The sequence below is a fragment of the Ostrinia furnacalis genome, unplaced genomic scaffold, assembly GCF_004193835.3.
Source record: "Ostrinia furnacalis isolate ACB-3 unplaced genomic scaffold, ASM419383v2 OfSCF2101, whole genome shotgun sequence".
Classification (NCBI taxonomy): domain Eukaryota; kingdom Metazoa; phylum Arthropoda; class Insecta; order Lepidoptera; family Crambidae; genus Ostrinia; species Ostrinia furnacalis.
The window spans coordinates 315,794-332,832 of NW_021132340.1; the positions used below are offsets into that span (position 1 = coordinate 315,794).

Here is a 17,039-nt window from a genome sequence, read left to right on the forward strand (position 1 = left end):
GCCTTAAATATTTATGCCTCGGAAACTTTATGGGCTTAATATGTATTAAAATACCGAGTCGCTAGTAAAGTGAGTATTATTAAAATATCATTCATATTCCACTCCCCATTTCCAGTATACGACGGGGGAGAAAGCACCCTTTTTGAATTCTACACGATTTCGGGCAATTCCTCTGCAAATACCATCCTAAATAAAAAGTTGAAGGCAAGTGCCTGCGGAATACTTACTTGGAACAATCTAGCAAATTGTGCTGAAAAAAATACGGTGGGTAATTTCCAAGATTAAACTTGAAATGGAATATGAGTTCAGGGGGCGTAGTGTGAGTTTATGTCAAATGCATTCGATGTCGTCTGCGTAAAAAAGTGACATTAAATGTATGACGGATTGTACAGCGCCCCTAGCGGAAACTTTCAAGAACTAAAATCTTCAATTTTTTTACCGCGCTCGCTAGTGACGACGTTTGATGTAAACTCACACTAAGCCCTCTGTTTGTAAATAAAGCGGTGGGGTAGTATTACAGAGGTGGTTGTGGTTGTAACGGAGCTGTAGTACAGTCGCGGAATGAAAAGGTTCGTCACCTTAGTGGCGGTTTTCGCTTGCACTAGGTACTGTAAGAGTCAAACCTGCCAACATAACCGTGCAAGAAACAGTGCTGCTAACATTTAAATAAGTAAATATGACGTTTGCTAACAAATAAGGTTTTGCTTGTTTATTTTTCTATCCCATCAGTGCAATGTTACAAAATGTAGTGTTTTTTATTTAATAGATAATGGCAGGTTGAACCAATAAGAAGGTTTTAGTTTATCAATCATAATAATCTTCTTGACAAGTTAAATCGTCAAACAACTTTGATCTGAATAATTTTGAACTTTACTGGCGAACAGTTAAAGATTATTTTCTCTAACTCGAGATTATTTTGTAACATAGTTTCAAAAGGTAATTATGTGCTCGCGATTCGTTGAAGGAATCAATTTGAAAACTGACGAACTTTTTCATTCCGTGACTGTACATTACGGAGCCTTGGCTCGCAGTGACACTGTACTTGACATTGCGGGGTGAAGGCGCCCGTTTTGGCCGCCCTCCAGCCAGCACGCGATATGGTAATGATCGCGGTATCAGTTCCGCTGAATGCGAAGTACCTTGCTCGTGTGTAGTATGTACTTACTTTTTGCTTTAAGCTGATTACCTTATTCTTAAAGCTCTATACTGACGACTTCTACGTAGAATATACAGTGACTCATTATTAAATGAAAGTTTAGTTAACTATGAACATGGTTTGCGTGTCTTTTTTAAGAACTTTTTGTACCAAAATGAATCAAGATGCCATAAATGTTTTGAGTTGCTGACAATTAAGTAATCGGGGACTAAGTAAGGCCTTTTATTTGCCGTATATCTAAACTTCTGTATCCATATCTTCGCCGGCTAATTACACATTTTTAGACTATTTCAGAGAAACATTATTTCAATCTAACTTGGGAATCGAACCCAACTCTTCTAAGTCGATAGAGTCCAAATGGCTAACTACTGCCGTTAATTAAAATTTAAATATAAATAAATCATAGCCCGTCTTTGCCGGGCCTAAAAAGTTAATTAACGAGTTGCTGCGAAATATCCATTTATTCAAATGTTCCGTGAAATACTTATGCCAATCGCGATTCCAGTAATAAACCGATTCAAATGTTATGATTTCGGGAATATTCCTGGAAGTATGGTAATAGCGATGGCGCGAACTGAAACGACCTCAGTTAAGGGCGTTCTGTAAGGGCGTTAAAACCCATAGGAAGCCCTTTAAGTGCCCTTCACGTGGAAAAAATTCCCGGTTTCGTGGGATTGGAATTTAATTTGGTTTTTGTCACATTGACGATTGGGGTGGAAATCTGATTTATTTTTACTTGCCCAATTATTTTTTGTGTGCTTATCTTATCATCATTAATAAATCACTACAAATCATTGCGTTTGTATTTAACTATTCGGTAATGAGTCAACATACAAACATTATGATTTAAGTTATCGGTAAAAAACTCGTATCAATTTCAAATATAATTAATAATTTTAGAATAGAGTTCGTGTAAATTTTCTTTTATATTAGTGTTTAATGACTTTGTATTCCTGTTATTTAGTAGCTGTTTAAAAATAAATTATCAGCTCTAGTCGCTCATAAATTCCTTCGTAGTGGTCCTAGAAACTAGTGGGTTCGATTGCCAGATAAGGCACAAATCAAATAAACCATTCTGAACTGCTTTACAGCAAAACACGATACAGACCTATAAATAATAATCATGCCTGTACATTAATTACACATTTATGAAATTGGGAAGCCGCTACACGTAACTATAATTTACTATTCTACATTCGTGGCTGGCTCACACATAAGTGTTGAAAACTGAGTGGTTATTTTTAAACGAATCGATACCTCTTTAATCATTTGTTAACCTCCTAGAGTCGTTTCACTAGTGTTAGCCAAAGGAGACGCCATAGGCTACATTTCTTGCAAAAAATATAAGACCATGACTATTGAACTGCCAGATATAGTCAAGTGTCGTTTAATTTGTGCTATTGTAGCCTATTCTTCTTCCTGTGCAGCTGTGGGAGGATTAATCTCTAAGCATTGGTCTTTAAGAGCCGCCAAGGTACGACTGGCTCTTGGCCAGTTTTATTAAATGCGGGACTCTTATAACTGTATGATAATTAAAGAGGATACAATATTTCAGCATGGTCACGAGAGTCCAACTCCATTATTTATTTATTTATTAGGTATATACTACAGTTGACAATCGAAACAATCATTAGACCACAGAGGCAGTTTATATGACCTTAATTCTGTGTACCGTTCATATGCTATGTAAATGATTGATTAATGACTTTGCTACCGTTATAAAATTTGACCATGGAAAACTTTAGTCATACCCTCTCCAATGTCAAACTCGAAGCTAACCTGTGTGACCTTGGGGGCCTCCTTGAAGCCGTTAAACCAACAAAGAGGTTTTTTTTTTTTAACTGGTATTTTGCTACCAGAATCATTTTTTTTATTTTTTAATTGCATGTTGTTATTATTAGGTTACTTTTATTAAGTTTTGAGAGAGTAGGATAGTTTCTCGCAATTTTCTACGAGCAAACTGAAAAAGACATTAATGCGAGACAATATTTACAAATGATGATGATGGTTATATTTGCAAATGATGATGATGGTTATATTTACAAGATCTTTTTTTTTTAATTATTATATATTTTTTATATATTTTTTTTTTGTTCTTTTTTTTTTTTTTTTTTTTTTTGCTGTTGGATGGGTCAAAGATGATAATATTGAAAACGCTGTTATCTTGTCCGATAGTCTTTCTGCTCTGCAGGAGTTAGAGAATAGTAATACTACCAATAGTCTCGCAACAAAAACACACGACCACTTGCGAAACCACTCTGGGAACGTGAAATTTGTATGGGTTAAGGCACATTCGGGTCTCGAAGGGAACGAAGCAGCAGACGAAGCTGCGAAAAGTGCCGCAACTTCCCACCAAGCCCACGATTTCGCAAAATTCCCTATCAGCCACGTCAAACGACTCTCGCGCGAAGCTAACAGACGTCGTAGCGAAGAAAGATATGCTACTTCAACTACAGGAGTGCGTACAAGAACCTGGCTTCCAAACCTGGACAGCGTCACAAAATTATTTTCAGTAGTGAAACAATCATTCCACCTAACGCAAGTCCTTACCGGTCACGGCTATCACCGGCAATATTTACACCGGTTCAAAATAGTCGCGACCGATAAATGTAATTGTGACCCAAACACTGTCCAGGATATTGACCACCTTCTCAAAGTTTGTCCGAGATATGCCCGACAAAGGGAGACACATGTAGCCCTATGTCATCACTTAGACGTGTCTCCATTCGACATACCAGCACTAACAAATAGTGAAATAGCAATTAAGTCTTTCGCGGAATTCTGTAAAAAAAAAACAAAGAGGTTTGAATCGGAACTTTCAGGCTGAATGGGCGGTCAGTCAACCATGACGCAGTGTTTGTGTTCAGAAGTGTTCAGCGTTCAGGAGTTCGATGTTATGCACTACTGAATACTCAGTCGATGAGGAATGTTTTAATTTAACCTTTTAAACTACTAGATGGGTGGTCAATTGGGTTTAAAATGGTTTAAAGTTTCTAGTAATATATATGTGTGTGTTTATACTTGCAAGCGCGACTTTTTCTCGTTATCCTACGTTTTATCCATCTAAATCGATTGTGGTGGTTCTAGGGAGAAAGTGTCATAAATATTTACCTACTTTTATTTAGGTAGGATTAGGAATTGAGTATCTGAAGCCTGTGATTAGAATCTAAAAAACACTGCCTGCTGTAATTACTGTTGCCAAACGTCTTTCATAATTATTCAGGGGTTGTGCAGTGCAACAGTCGCGGCGTAGAACACTTAATAATTAACTAATTACTACTGTGTGATCAACGCGTGCTACATTTCTAGACTCATTAATAATTAGCCTGGCTTGTAGCTAGTAATTGGTAAGTAAAATAATTATTTTAGTCCAGTCATTTAAGCTTAAATTAGGTAAGAATCTCAGAATTAGAGATACCCAGCTGTAAGTCTGTAAATACTTGTATATTGACACCCTAAAAGTTGTCTCAAAACCTACATATGGTAGGGTGTAAGCATCTATTAAATTTTAAGGCCAAAGGTCACAAAAATCGGTTTTTTGCGCTTTTTTTGGAAATATCTCATTTCCTATGGGTTTTTTGCTATTTGTATTTATTATCAATATTGTAGAATACTAAATTCTCTACAAATTTTGTTTACGCTTGAAATTTGGCATGTAGGTACCTTAGTAAACTCAAAGCTTAGTTACAACAAGGAATTCCCGAAATTCCCACAGGAATTAGCGGGAAAATCCTTTTGTATGAAAAATCTAAACCGCTTAAGTAGACCTGAAGTGATGCAGTGACCGCGCGCTCTCCGCCCTCTATCTCGAAAACGGTTCACCGTATAAAAAAAGTTTTTAAACAAAATTTGTAGAGAATTTAGTATTCTACAATATTGATAATAAATACAAATAGCAAAAAACCCACAGGAAATGAGATATTTCTAAAAAAAAGCGCAAAAAACCGATTTTTGTGACCGTTGACCTTGAAATTTAATAGTTGCTTACACCCTACCATATGTAGGTTTTGAGACAACTTTTAGGGTGTCAATATACACGTATTTACAGACTTACAGCTGGGTATCTCGAATTCCGAGGTGAACTTACTATAATGACTGGACTATTTAATTTTCATGAAAGGAAGCAATTAGCGGATAGAAAACATCAATTTAAAAACTTAGGTGGCAGGTTTGTAACCAAGACAGTCCGACCAGTGAACATTGCGACAATCGCCGAAGTGCTACAACCATATACATAGATATAGAGAGATGCCAACTAATACGCAAGCAATGTAAACTGTTTACATTATGATGTCTGCAGCAATGTGTTGTGTTTTTAGGCATATTGCTGCGACAACGGCCACGCCCCCTTGGCACATCACCCTTTAGTTTCTGTGATCAGTGGGTACAACGCAAAGCTCGCCACTCATAGGCATGTAAGGTTCCCTAGTAACAAAATATTCAAACACAGTTCCAATTTCGTTCATAAGTGCTCATATTGTTCTCAATACCTTTTGTTTCCTGTGTCAACGACTTTACAAGGAATCTTCCAAATTAACATGAGCCAGGTTTCTTGCTCCAAAATTCGGAAAGCGATATAAAGTTTTTATTGCCTTTCGGTGATGAGGTTGTTACCCCCAATTCTTTATAAAGGAGGTAGCTTACTCCGTCAGAAAACTAATTAATTAGGCAAATTCTATGGACCGACGATTCTATGAACGTTATTATCTGGGTTGGGTGTTATGGTAAGGGTTACCAAAGTTGCTTACTTTTTTAAAATGAAACTCAATCGAATCGAAAATCATAACATTTGAAATCAAGTGTTTTTTATTAAAATATTTTGGTTAGTTGCTTACACATTATTTATTTAAAGTGATTTTTTTAATCTGAGTTGAGAAAAAATTAGTATGTACTTAACTAAAAAAATTTACCCAATTTAGGAAACTTATTAACTGAACTGAAACATTCATCAAATAATTTCAGGTTATTAATCAAACATCCCTGATTGATTATAACTCATTATGTTTGTATTTCCGTTACATTAATCACTTTGATGTATAATGAGTTCAGTCACCCCCAGATATTGGTAGCGATAATATCGGTATCCTCTAGCTCGGTATATTGATCCCTTCAAAGAACATTCGAGTCAATAAATATATTCACCTGAACAAACGCGCCCGACGTGATGGTACGCTAGGGCCAGATAAAAATGCCAATAGGTACACTTTGTCTTGCCAAATTCCGACTTTAGTTATGCAAAGAAGGATTAAACCGCTGGAAGGTTCTTTTTAGGTTAACATCCAAGTGTAGGACTAGGCACTTAAATTCGTAGACCGTAACGTCGGTCCATTCAAGGTTTTGATTGCGTTTAAGTAGAATCACATGCTAGAGTCTACGTATTCCATTTGGTGTTTGTAAGTACCAACTTTGAAGACAAATGACGCTGTAAAAACTGTAAATATTCTAGTAGTGGATTCTAACCTATGTAATACAAAATACTGTAAAACCGTTTTAGAATAACGTCAGTATGAAGAAATGAAAATGAGAATAAAGGAACCATGACGACAGCTTGTGCATTAGATATGATCTCATATACGATAAACTATCCTCTTCTTAAAAAGATCGCTCCCCGTTTATAAAACAACCTCCCCGTCTGAATTTATGAACCGCCGACTAACACCCACTTTGTTTATCGCGATAACCCACGTCCCATCCTCGGGATATACCGAAAAACTTTTATATTGAAAATCTGCGAAATTCTGTTATACGACGCGTTATTTTGTCTCAGACATGCGCGTATATGTATAGCGGGAGGCCGTGGTCCCACGATTTTGGGCTACCGATTCGAAGATAGGAGTTGATAGCCTACACTCATGAGCTATGATACCAATTGCACCCGCCTGAAAAATGGCGCCAATGGCCCCAGATATATACGATCTTGTTACGTAACGTAATGAAATATGCATTTATTGCGATATACATTAGCGATTTGTAACGATGAAACGTGAATGGAATGAGAAAATGGGTATGCAATAACCTTCCTTATTGGACTTCGAATTCAGAGGGAAAATTCACTTCCTATTTTAAATATCAGAACGGCTGTTATGTTTGTGTGAGAATGTGATTTTTATTGAGATTTCAATTTCGTTTTCACATAAGAAGTTAATTTATTTGAACAGTGGAATCACTCCTTTGAAGAAAGTCCCAACCTTATTTAGGTTTAAACATCTGTTTTTTGAGCTGTAAAAATAAATAAATCTTCGGTAAACACTAATAACTTCGCATAATTTTCGCGAACGGCCCATAAGGTGTCAGAAAATGTGTTATAACAATATTTGCCGGGTCTGGGTCAGATTTGCCGGGTCTGGGTCAGATGTAGGTAATATGAAGGGTAAATAGATTAGCTTTGTTAGCTCAGGCGTAGGCCGGAGATGCGATAAATCGCATGTGGGGTAGGTGCTCTACATATTACATAACTAGCTTTCCGCCCGCGGCTTCGCCCGCGTGGAATTTTGTCTGTCATAGAAAAACTTTATCGCGCGCGTCCCTGTTTCAAAAACCGGGATAAAAACTATCCTATGTTCTTTCCCGGGACTCAAACTATCTCTATGCCAAATTTCATCAAAATCGGTTGCGAGGTTTAAGCGGGAAAGCGTAACAGACAGACAGACAGACAGACAGAGTTACTTTCGCATTTATAATATTAGTTGGGATTAGTTGGGATATGAGTGTACAATGTTACATAATATGCTTGATCCATTGTAAAGTCAAACTAATAAGTTCACCCCTACGGCGAATTAGAAACTGAATCATTTTGTTGAGAAAATATCTTGATTAAACCGTCTCAAAGGTTAAATCGATTAGATTTTATTCTTCTAAATAATATACAACTCAAAGGTGACTGACTGGCTGACTGATATAGTGATCTATCAACGCACAGCCCAAACCACTGGACGGATCGGGCTGAAATTTGGCATGCAGGTAGATGTTATGACGTAGGCATCCGATAAGAAAGGATTTTACGAAACTCCACCCCTAAGGGGATAAAACGGGATCCACGCGTACGAAGTCGCGGGCGGCCGCTAGTCTAGTATAAAGTGAAATTGGCTGTAAGACATACTTGTGTCTTATAGGTTATAGACATGATTAAAGATAATAATCTGCCCATATTTTAACCACCCATATAAGCACATTCCGCGGTCCGTTGACGAGTACATCGTGACGAAAACAAGCAGTTAGCAGTTCATTGTTCCACTTTAGAGATACAATTGAAGTGCAATTGTCCATTGTCCGCGGCGGGATGATACAAATTCGTCTTGCTCATGCGCAGGCAATTGTAAACACTGAGCCAAAGCACACGATGCGTTGCGGCGCCGGTGCGACGCCGGAGCGGTATCGCTGCGTCGTCTTAGGGAATGTTCCCACGGTAATATTCAGGACAAAACTGTACTGTCCTCTGAACACACACAGTGTGTTGAAATTCGAATTACAAAATCGAACGGATCGGTTTTTTGCGGGACATTGCAAACGGAATTCGTTCGTTCGTGCGTAAACGTTAATATTAAAACACGTATTCCTGCAAAAACAGGATGTCTCCGTGGTAACAAGCCCTTACATAGAAATATCACACACGAGAGGTGCGGCTCTGCAACGCCTCGTGTGCTCTGGCTCTAACACCGCCCAATTGATACGGCCATGTGCTACATCGCGCTGGAGTGGCGGATCAAAACAATTTCTTCTGCTGGCGCCGGTCTAAAGTGGATACGTTGCTAATTTATTGGTGTGTTTCATAAACTAAATTAATTAACTAACATCGCTCGAACCAATAAAATAGAGCGGCAATCTTATTTTCTGGAATTTCTCAGTCTCTGTCAGTTAACGAATAAATCTAATTTTCACTATTGAAAGATTACTGATCTGAAGTGGTATTATTAATTAGTCTAGCCTTCTAGCATTTACAATTTTATTGAAGTTTTAACCGATCATCACCGAATATGCAGTTAAGATTGGAGCAAAAATATTTCGCAGTGTTTATTTACAGCATCGTGTTGAGAGAACGCGAATCCATTCGATAATGTAACACTCGCAAGTAATCATTCGGAACGGGATGCTCCAGTAACAGCCCGGAATGGCGCTCGCGTGAGAGTTCCAAGTCTCATATCCCCGCAAAAGTATATTATAATATCTGTGGCAAAAGTATACGCTGAAAGAATAACTTCCGCGTGCACTAACCAAACTTTGCCGCACATAATTAACTTTTAAAAAAAATAAAACCGACTTCAAATGCGTGAACACAAAAAAAAACTAAAAATTAAAAATATTGCGTATAAAAAAGTTCATCCCCAATTTTCCACCCTTGGGGGTAAAATATTTTCTTCAAATTCGCATGAAACCACCCTTTTGATAATACCTATTCAACAAAAAAATAATCGTTCAAATTGATTTATAATCGGCGGAGATATTGCGTATAAAAAAGTTCATCCCCAATTTTCCACCCTTGGGGGTTGTTTTTTCTATTATTAAATTTAAATGGGACCACCCTTGAGGTATTACCTATACGCCGAAAAAAGATTTGTTCAAATCGGTGGCGGAGTTATCGCGTAACAAACATAGAAAAAAAAAACATACGGGTCGAATTGAGAACCTCCTCCTTTTTTGAAGTCGGTTGAAAATCCTTAAATAACTTGTTTGTTGTTTGGGTAAGGAAGTGTTCGATATAACAAATGCGCATCGTGTTTCCTTGTTAAAATTAGTTTTGAATAATCTACCAATAAAATGCAACTAGACTTAATTGGGACGAGACGATAATTGAGAGGTATTGTTCTAGTAAATATTTTAGTTAAACCAATCGGAATGTCAATTTATTCGTCACGCAGAGACATTAATGCGCATGTATTAATGAGTAATGGATGGTTAATTATCGAATTCGAAAATTTCTGATCTGATGCTTACTACACTGCTTGCACATTATTACATTAGTTGTTTTAAGTGCGGATTGTAATTGTTTCAATCTATTACATTTTATTCTGGCAAGCTCTTATACACGTGTTTCTGTCTCAATATATCCTGTAACCTGGAACAAAAGACTGGTTAAAAATGGCAGATGTGAGAGAAAATAACATCATAAGTCACTCTACAGAAAATCGTACGTTATAGAGAAGTAATACTTTCTCCGTACCTTCTAGACTGCATATACTTTTGAGGGTAGTTGTGTTTCATATTTTGACGGTAGTTGTGTTGTTGCAGCGATGGAGGGCGGCGCGTGGTGCGCGCGTGACATCTCGCTGCGCGCGCAGAAGAAGTTCCTGTCGCGGGTCGGTGGCACTAGCAGCGCCCGCGCTCTTGTGCTCGACGAACACGCTGCCAAGTTACTTGACCAAGTATGTACTAAAAACTGTAGTCTTAAGGCACATTTACACTGCGCGGAAATTAGCCAAGTCAAATATGAATGATTTTCATCCCCACTCCACTGTTTTTTTGACTTGACTCGGCTAATTTCCGCGTAGTATAAATCCGCCATAAGCTTAAAACATTGAATAGACTCTCTCACGCATTGTTTCTTACTAGACTAGACTAGCTGGACAGCAGTCGTCGAACGTAATATCAATACCCACTGATTTAGTTTTGAATTTGATACTACATTAAATCATGCTGCCCACAATAGTACCTACTTCAGATTTTCAGAGAAAGGTATACGGGCGACCCTATACCAGAAAAGTATAGTTCCAAAATACTGAACTGTCCTATGCATGACATTGACAGTGGGGCGCCACCGTCAATACCGGATCGCTGGCTATCGCTGGTTCCGATTTTTGCCATGTTGGAAACCATATAGTTGAACGATGGTAGCGCCCCCCTGTCATTGAGTTTGGTGGGACAGTTCAGCGTGGGTCATCTATATGATGACCACTGCGCCACCTCCCCACGACAACTGTCATGTTTTATCACTTGTTTAGGGGGACTGATCAATAACCTGCTAAAACAGAGTTTTAATAGGACACAGAAATTAGAAGATTCTTATCAACCTTGATCACCACCACGAAGAAGAACATTTATTTATGTGCCCGCCATTTCTATTAGTCGGATGATACTCGTATTTCAAATTAACGTTCTTACTGAAATCGTATATTTTATATTGCTAATAAATTTTTCAACTCAACAATCGTAATTGCTATAGCCTGAATGTGTATCCAAAAGGAAAAATGGCGCAATCAGTCCAGCGAACTAGTCTAGTGAATAGGTATGTAGGTAAAATCGTGATCAAGAATTATGATATCACGTCCCACCACGTTCTGATTGTGGGCTAATCGACAATGCACTCAGTGACTAACTTTAAAACGTTAATCATACCATTTACGCACGCCTACACAAATACATCTTTAAAATTAATAATATTCTGAACATATTAGTAATTTATAATGTATAATACTTTGGATTTTTCAAAGCATAAAATCAAAATCAAATTAAAATCTGTTTTGTTCGTATGATAAGGGAACATCTTCCTTCGTCATACCATCTTACTAACATCTGTCTCTCTAGGTTATGAGGTTCGGATATTCCGCTAGGTATATTAACTTTATGATGTAGAGCCACAATTGATTGACTACCCGTAGATTCGAGTTGTTTAAAGTCTGTATTTTCTTAATATTTTAACTTATTAATCAAAGAGCAGTCGTTAATGTCTTAACATTACCTTATACCAGCGCGCGGTTGATTAAGTGACATTTCATCATTTCCAGTTCCTGACGGTCCTTCGCGAGCGAGTAGAGAAGCGCGAAGCAGAGAAGCTGGTGAAACACGTGATCAAGGCCGCCGTGAAGCTGGGCGTGCTGCGGCGCCACGGGCAGCTGTCGCCGGCCGACGAGCGCGCGCTCGCTGCCTTCCGCTCCAAGTTCCACGTGAGTGTCTTATGTCAACGTCATAAGGTCTACTTCACTGTGACAAGCTGGTGAAGCACGTGATCAAGGCCGCGTGAAGCTGGGCGTGCTGCGGCGCCACGGGCAGCTGTCGCCGGCCGACGAGCGCGCGCTCGCTGCCTTCCGCTCCAAGTTCCACGTTAGTGTCTTATGTCCACGTCATAAGGTCTACTTCACAATCAATAGCTGAAGCTGGGCGTGCTGCCTTATGCTTCAAGTTACGTGTCATGAGTAGGATATACCACTGTTGAGAGTGGAAGTTTCCCAACCCATAGCACAGGGTATGTGTAATATATTGTTGTTTTCATTGTTGGGAATGGAACTATCCTCATCACGCATCCACCATCTCAGGGCATGTTTCATCCAGGGTTCTGCATAGGATTTCGTTTCGAATATGGTTGTAAAATTTTAGCCCGAACTTACAAAATCTTATCGTGTTTCCAGACGGTGTTGATGGCTGTGGTATCATTCTGCGAGGTCGATTTCTCTTACGACCGAGGTTTCCTACAAGATGCTCTTCGCGAGTCACATCAGTCGCTCAAGTAAGATATTATTTATTTACATATCATTAATGAACAACAAATGTATTAATCTAGTGTTTCTTTAGTGAAACATGAACTAAATTCACCGTTTTTTATTCCAGATCAGTTGTAGAGCGCCACCTTTCAGACAAATCCGTGTCGCGACTTGCCGGAGTGTTCTCCCTCGCGTCCCGAGGTGAGCTCCTGGACTCTCTGTTCGCAGGCCAGTGCGACGAGGATGTGCTCAAACTCTCCAGGATGCTGCGCAAAGAACTGGACCGGGGCCTGCTTTAATCCCCCGGGGCCCGCCCCCCTGTGCCGTCCTACCACTACCAAAGCTGTGCGTACCATCCCAAGCAGACTCACGTCGCAATCCACGGGAGATAACTGAGTATGAACGGTATCTCTAGCGAACGACTATGGGATCACATACAACAATATCGTTATCTCCACAAATGGAGATTGGATTTTCTATTCTTAAGTATTCAAAGATATTATTAGGAATAAAGATTTTTCTATTGTCACGAGGAATGCTTTCACGTCGCAACGTGCAGACGTACTTGTTGATGACATGATTGGAGTATACAAGGAAGGGTTTTAGGGCCGTGTTTTTATTCGAATTAGTGATGGTCTCGTATTGTGATCGTTTCTGACTTTACAGTGAAACTTACAAACTATTCTGTATAATATCATCTAGCGCACAAAGTCAATATTTGCATAACACTATTTACAAATTAAATCTGTAACTCCAATGATGTTATGAATGTCAACACCACGGTAGGATCTCAATTAGTAAATTAATTCTTGCTTGTGCGTTAATTTTGCTTCTGCCATGATTTGAGTAGGCGCACTTATCTTTAATGGTTATTTTTTATGGTACTACTACGCCATATTCAGAAAACGACTTCGTTATTAAATGTGGTATTTCTGTCAGAGGAATTCGTCGAAAAGATTTTAAACAATTTTCATGTTGAGAATGGATTGCTAAACATAAATGACGTATGTCTTTATACTGATCGGGTATCGGGTTTAGAGGGAAATAATCGATGTACTAATTTTGTATAATGATGGGAAATGTACTGCAGATTTTTTATAATCGAAGAGATAGTATCTTCAGGAGTCTAAATGAATTTATGTGTGTTGATGAATGGATAACTAGAAAATGATATTTGTTTAATAATTTGGTGTCGTACGAGTTCAATAGGATCATTGTTTAGCTAAGTCGTGTTTGTAGGAACGTGTATGATTTAATTGTATGACTCTACCTACTCAAGATTATCTCACCTTTTTATTGAGGACGTTTTAACTGTAGTCAAAATATCCTATTTTATAATCTTGCCTTACATGCCAGTATTTTATTAAGCAAATGACTATAAGACTAAAGGAATACACAACCAAATTAAACATTGAGATCTGACTATGTCGATGTATATAAAGCTTGCCTGGATTTTTAGACTTTTATATTATTATGCTTTTTTAATTTATGTATCAATTAACAAGTTCGATACTGCATTTAATAATTGTAAATATGATTGTATTGACTAATTTTTTAATGTAACACTTATTGTAACGGTTACCAGATTTACAATATTTTTTATGTCTTAAATTATGATAGGCTCTAAATATCTTGTATGAGTTTATATGTAATATTAATGTTCAAAAATATAAAGTTTCAGGTTATTCGGTATGGTTAAAATACTGTTGGTTTCGAAAATGAAATAGTAATTAGTATTTTAAGTTTTTATATATTTATTTTTTGTTATACGAAGTTTTGGTTAGTTGAAGCGACTCTACAAAATAATGTTTACACAATTTCGGACCAAAATCGTAATATCTAACAGTTCTAACATATCTGAACTTCAATTCATATCTCACTATTTAGCAATAACGACATATTGTAGTCATAGCGTACGATGATATTGTTTTAATTAAGTTTAAGTAAGTCCCAAAATTTACCGCATACGACTCTTGCCTAATCGTCACTGTGTAGTGTGATGTAATTTGTTTGAATGTTTAGGTGTTAACTTGTTAAAAACATTGTATTGCTAATCAATTTTATGTGTGACACCGAAGGAGGAACCAAAAATTACGCTAATATACTAAATGTCTGTTGGTTGACGACTCTACCTTATTAACAAATCATTCTTCCTTCTGGATCATTTTTTTTCTTAAACTTATAAAACGTGTCAGAGGATGTCATACCTAGGATCTCTATCTTGGGAGAGTTTATATGTATATTTTCTAACTACTGAAGGACGGAAGCTCTCTTAACTTGATTAATTAGTAAGTTACGTTACCATCTTTTTGACATTCAATACCTAACCTACCTACTTTAAGAGTAACAGCAGTAATTCTGGTTCCTCCCTATCACGAAGTGAATACGTGTTTCTAGCTAGCGAGCACCGACTTCATAGCTAGACGAAATCAAAGACGTCCATATAGGAGTTGTATTAAAAGACAATATTATGTGTGTTTATACTCTCGGCGACTCTCTCTCGGTTAGTGCGGGGAATATTATAATGCACATATCGACTAAACTCACATCTGAAATCTCACTAAATGTGACAAAAATACTTGTCTACTACTTGGGTAGTTACTTAGTTATACTTTTTTGAAGTTACAATTCAATTCAAGGGTTTGGTAAGAAAGTGAACAAATTGCGACAAAAAAATGTAGAGTGTAAATATCGCACTTCGGCAAGCTAGTTACTTGGATTTAGTGTGTTTGATAAAACAATACTTTTTATAAATGACTAATTTCCTACGAGATGACGAATTTCTTTTTTAAAGTTTTCTTCATTAAATAATTATACTTCTGTACATCTTAAAACGAGTGGGTTAGTCTGTGTGTGTTATAGTTGTTCCTCTAAAATGAAGATCACTTTTTAAGTCACACAACGCATTTTTTGATTCGTTTACTTTGTCGATAGCACAATAATTAGTAGCAATGTATGTACAGGCTTTGGATTGGGTTCTCGTTTGCATTTCGCTGGTCTATGAAAGGTTTTATTACAAGAAATACCTATCTACTTACGTATTGAGTTCTCTTAAACTATGTTGACTCTTTTAAACTATTATAGTCATATCTTGTAGTCACTATTGTAATTCTTTATTATAATAGACACTTTGTCGACTCGGAAACTATTTTATCGTGTGAATTATAATAACTTAGGGCACATCACTAGGTTCAGACTTCAAGAGCCACCAAAAGCGTCTGACTAGTCGGTTAAAAGAGTGGAAAAAATGAAAAACAAAGTCCGTAGAGACAGTAACACAGACTTGTGTAGATTAAAATGTGTAAATTGGAAATCAAAGTCCACAGAACATACTCTGAGTGATTTTAAGGGTTGTAAAAACACTTTTACCTCTTGATATTTCGATTAAATTCTTGGACCAGCGAAAAGCAAAAGGTATTTTTGTCTGTAGCACCGGAGCACGCCATGACGTGGGGAGGCCGTGTCCGACCACCTTTACTTTCGATGTTAAGCTGTGGTATAATTGTAATAAGATTTGATATCAAATATACAATTGATAAGAATTCTGTATTTTATTAAATGTGTCCCTTTTCTTTTGATTTGATTCCTGTAGGTAGAACTTTAGAGTAGCAATCTGAGTATGCAAAATCGGTTGGTAACAGGGCACGTAAATAGATGGTACTTTTTTTAAACTCAAGTAAATCAAGTGTTCCTATTCTGAAACTGTACTGATACTCTTTCACGCAAAAACTACTGAACGGATTTCGTTGAATCTTTACAGTGCAGTGTTATTGTTTATAGCCCAGAATAACATTTAAGCTATAATTTATGACGATATGTGACAAACTAAATTTCATGCAGGTGAAGCCGCGGTAAAAAGCTAGTCATTATTATTATTATTAAAATATCAATTGGAAACCATATAGTAAACAAACCAACACTAAGTAAACGGAGATCTTTAGTGTTAAATTCATTTCAGTATTTACACTAATTTTTAATATTAGTTATTAAAAAATATCCAGATATTTGATAACACCTGAAATGGATAAGGTAAATAAATAAAACGCACAATTATGTGAAAGCACCAGTCAATAATTTATTTACTAAAATCTCTTCTTAGTATATAAACCTGATATCGGTGAGGTGATGACTACGTGCGGTGATGTGGCAGCGAGCGCTACTTCAACTGATCACTATTGATCACCCATGAGGCGAACATCTAATAGCTGTAGCAAAATTTCAATAGACCTAATGTATAGTAAATGTATCAGTGAACAGTGAGCTGGTATGTTAAAATCCTGCTTTGATTATATTATTATTGCTATTTGAAGAAAAATCATCACACAGTAAAGATTAATAGTTATTGTAATGAAAACGTACGTATGGGTAGCATCAGTATAAAATAGGAAGGAATAGCCTGCAAACTGAAAAAAAAATCACACGCCATCCAAGTTTTTGATCATAGAGCACTTCGCACGAAGCGTTGCCAAAAG

The 17,039-nt window shown here is 37.3% G+C and overlaps 1 protein-coding gene across 1 annotated transcript in view; it reads left to right on the forward strand.

Moving 5' to 3' along the window:
- sigmar (Tumor necrosis factor alpha-induced protein 8-like protein sigmar) overlaps nt 1-16,109 on the forward strand; it is a 57,538-nt gene extending 41,429 nt beyond the window's left edge. The window contains exons 3-6 of the mRNA XM_028307107.1: nt 10,382-10,515; nt 11,875-12,033; nt 12,496-12,593; nt 12,695-16,109. Coding sequence (XP_028162908.1) covers nt 10,382-10,515; nt 11,875-12,033; nt 12,496-12,593; nt 12,695-12,866 — 563 coding nt within the window. The 3' untranslated portion in view covers nt 12,867-16,109. The remainder of the gene's footprint in view (nt 1-10,381; nt 10,516-11,874; nt 12,034-12,495; nt 12,594-12,694) is intronic.
- Nucleotides 16,110-17,039: the final 930 nt, after the last annotated feature.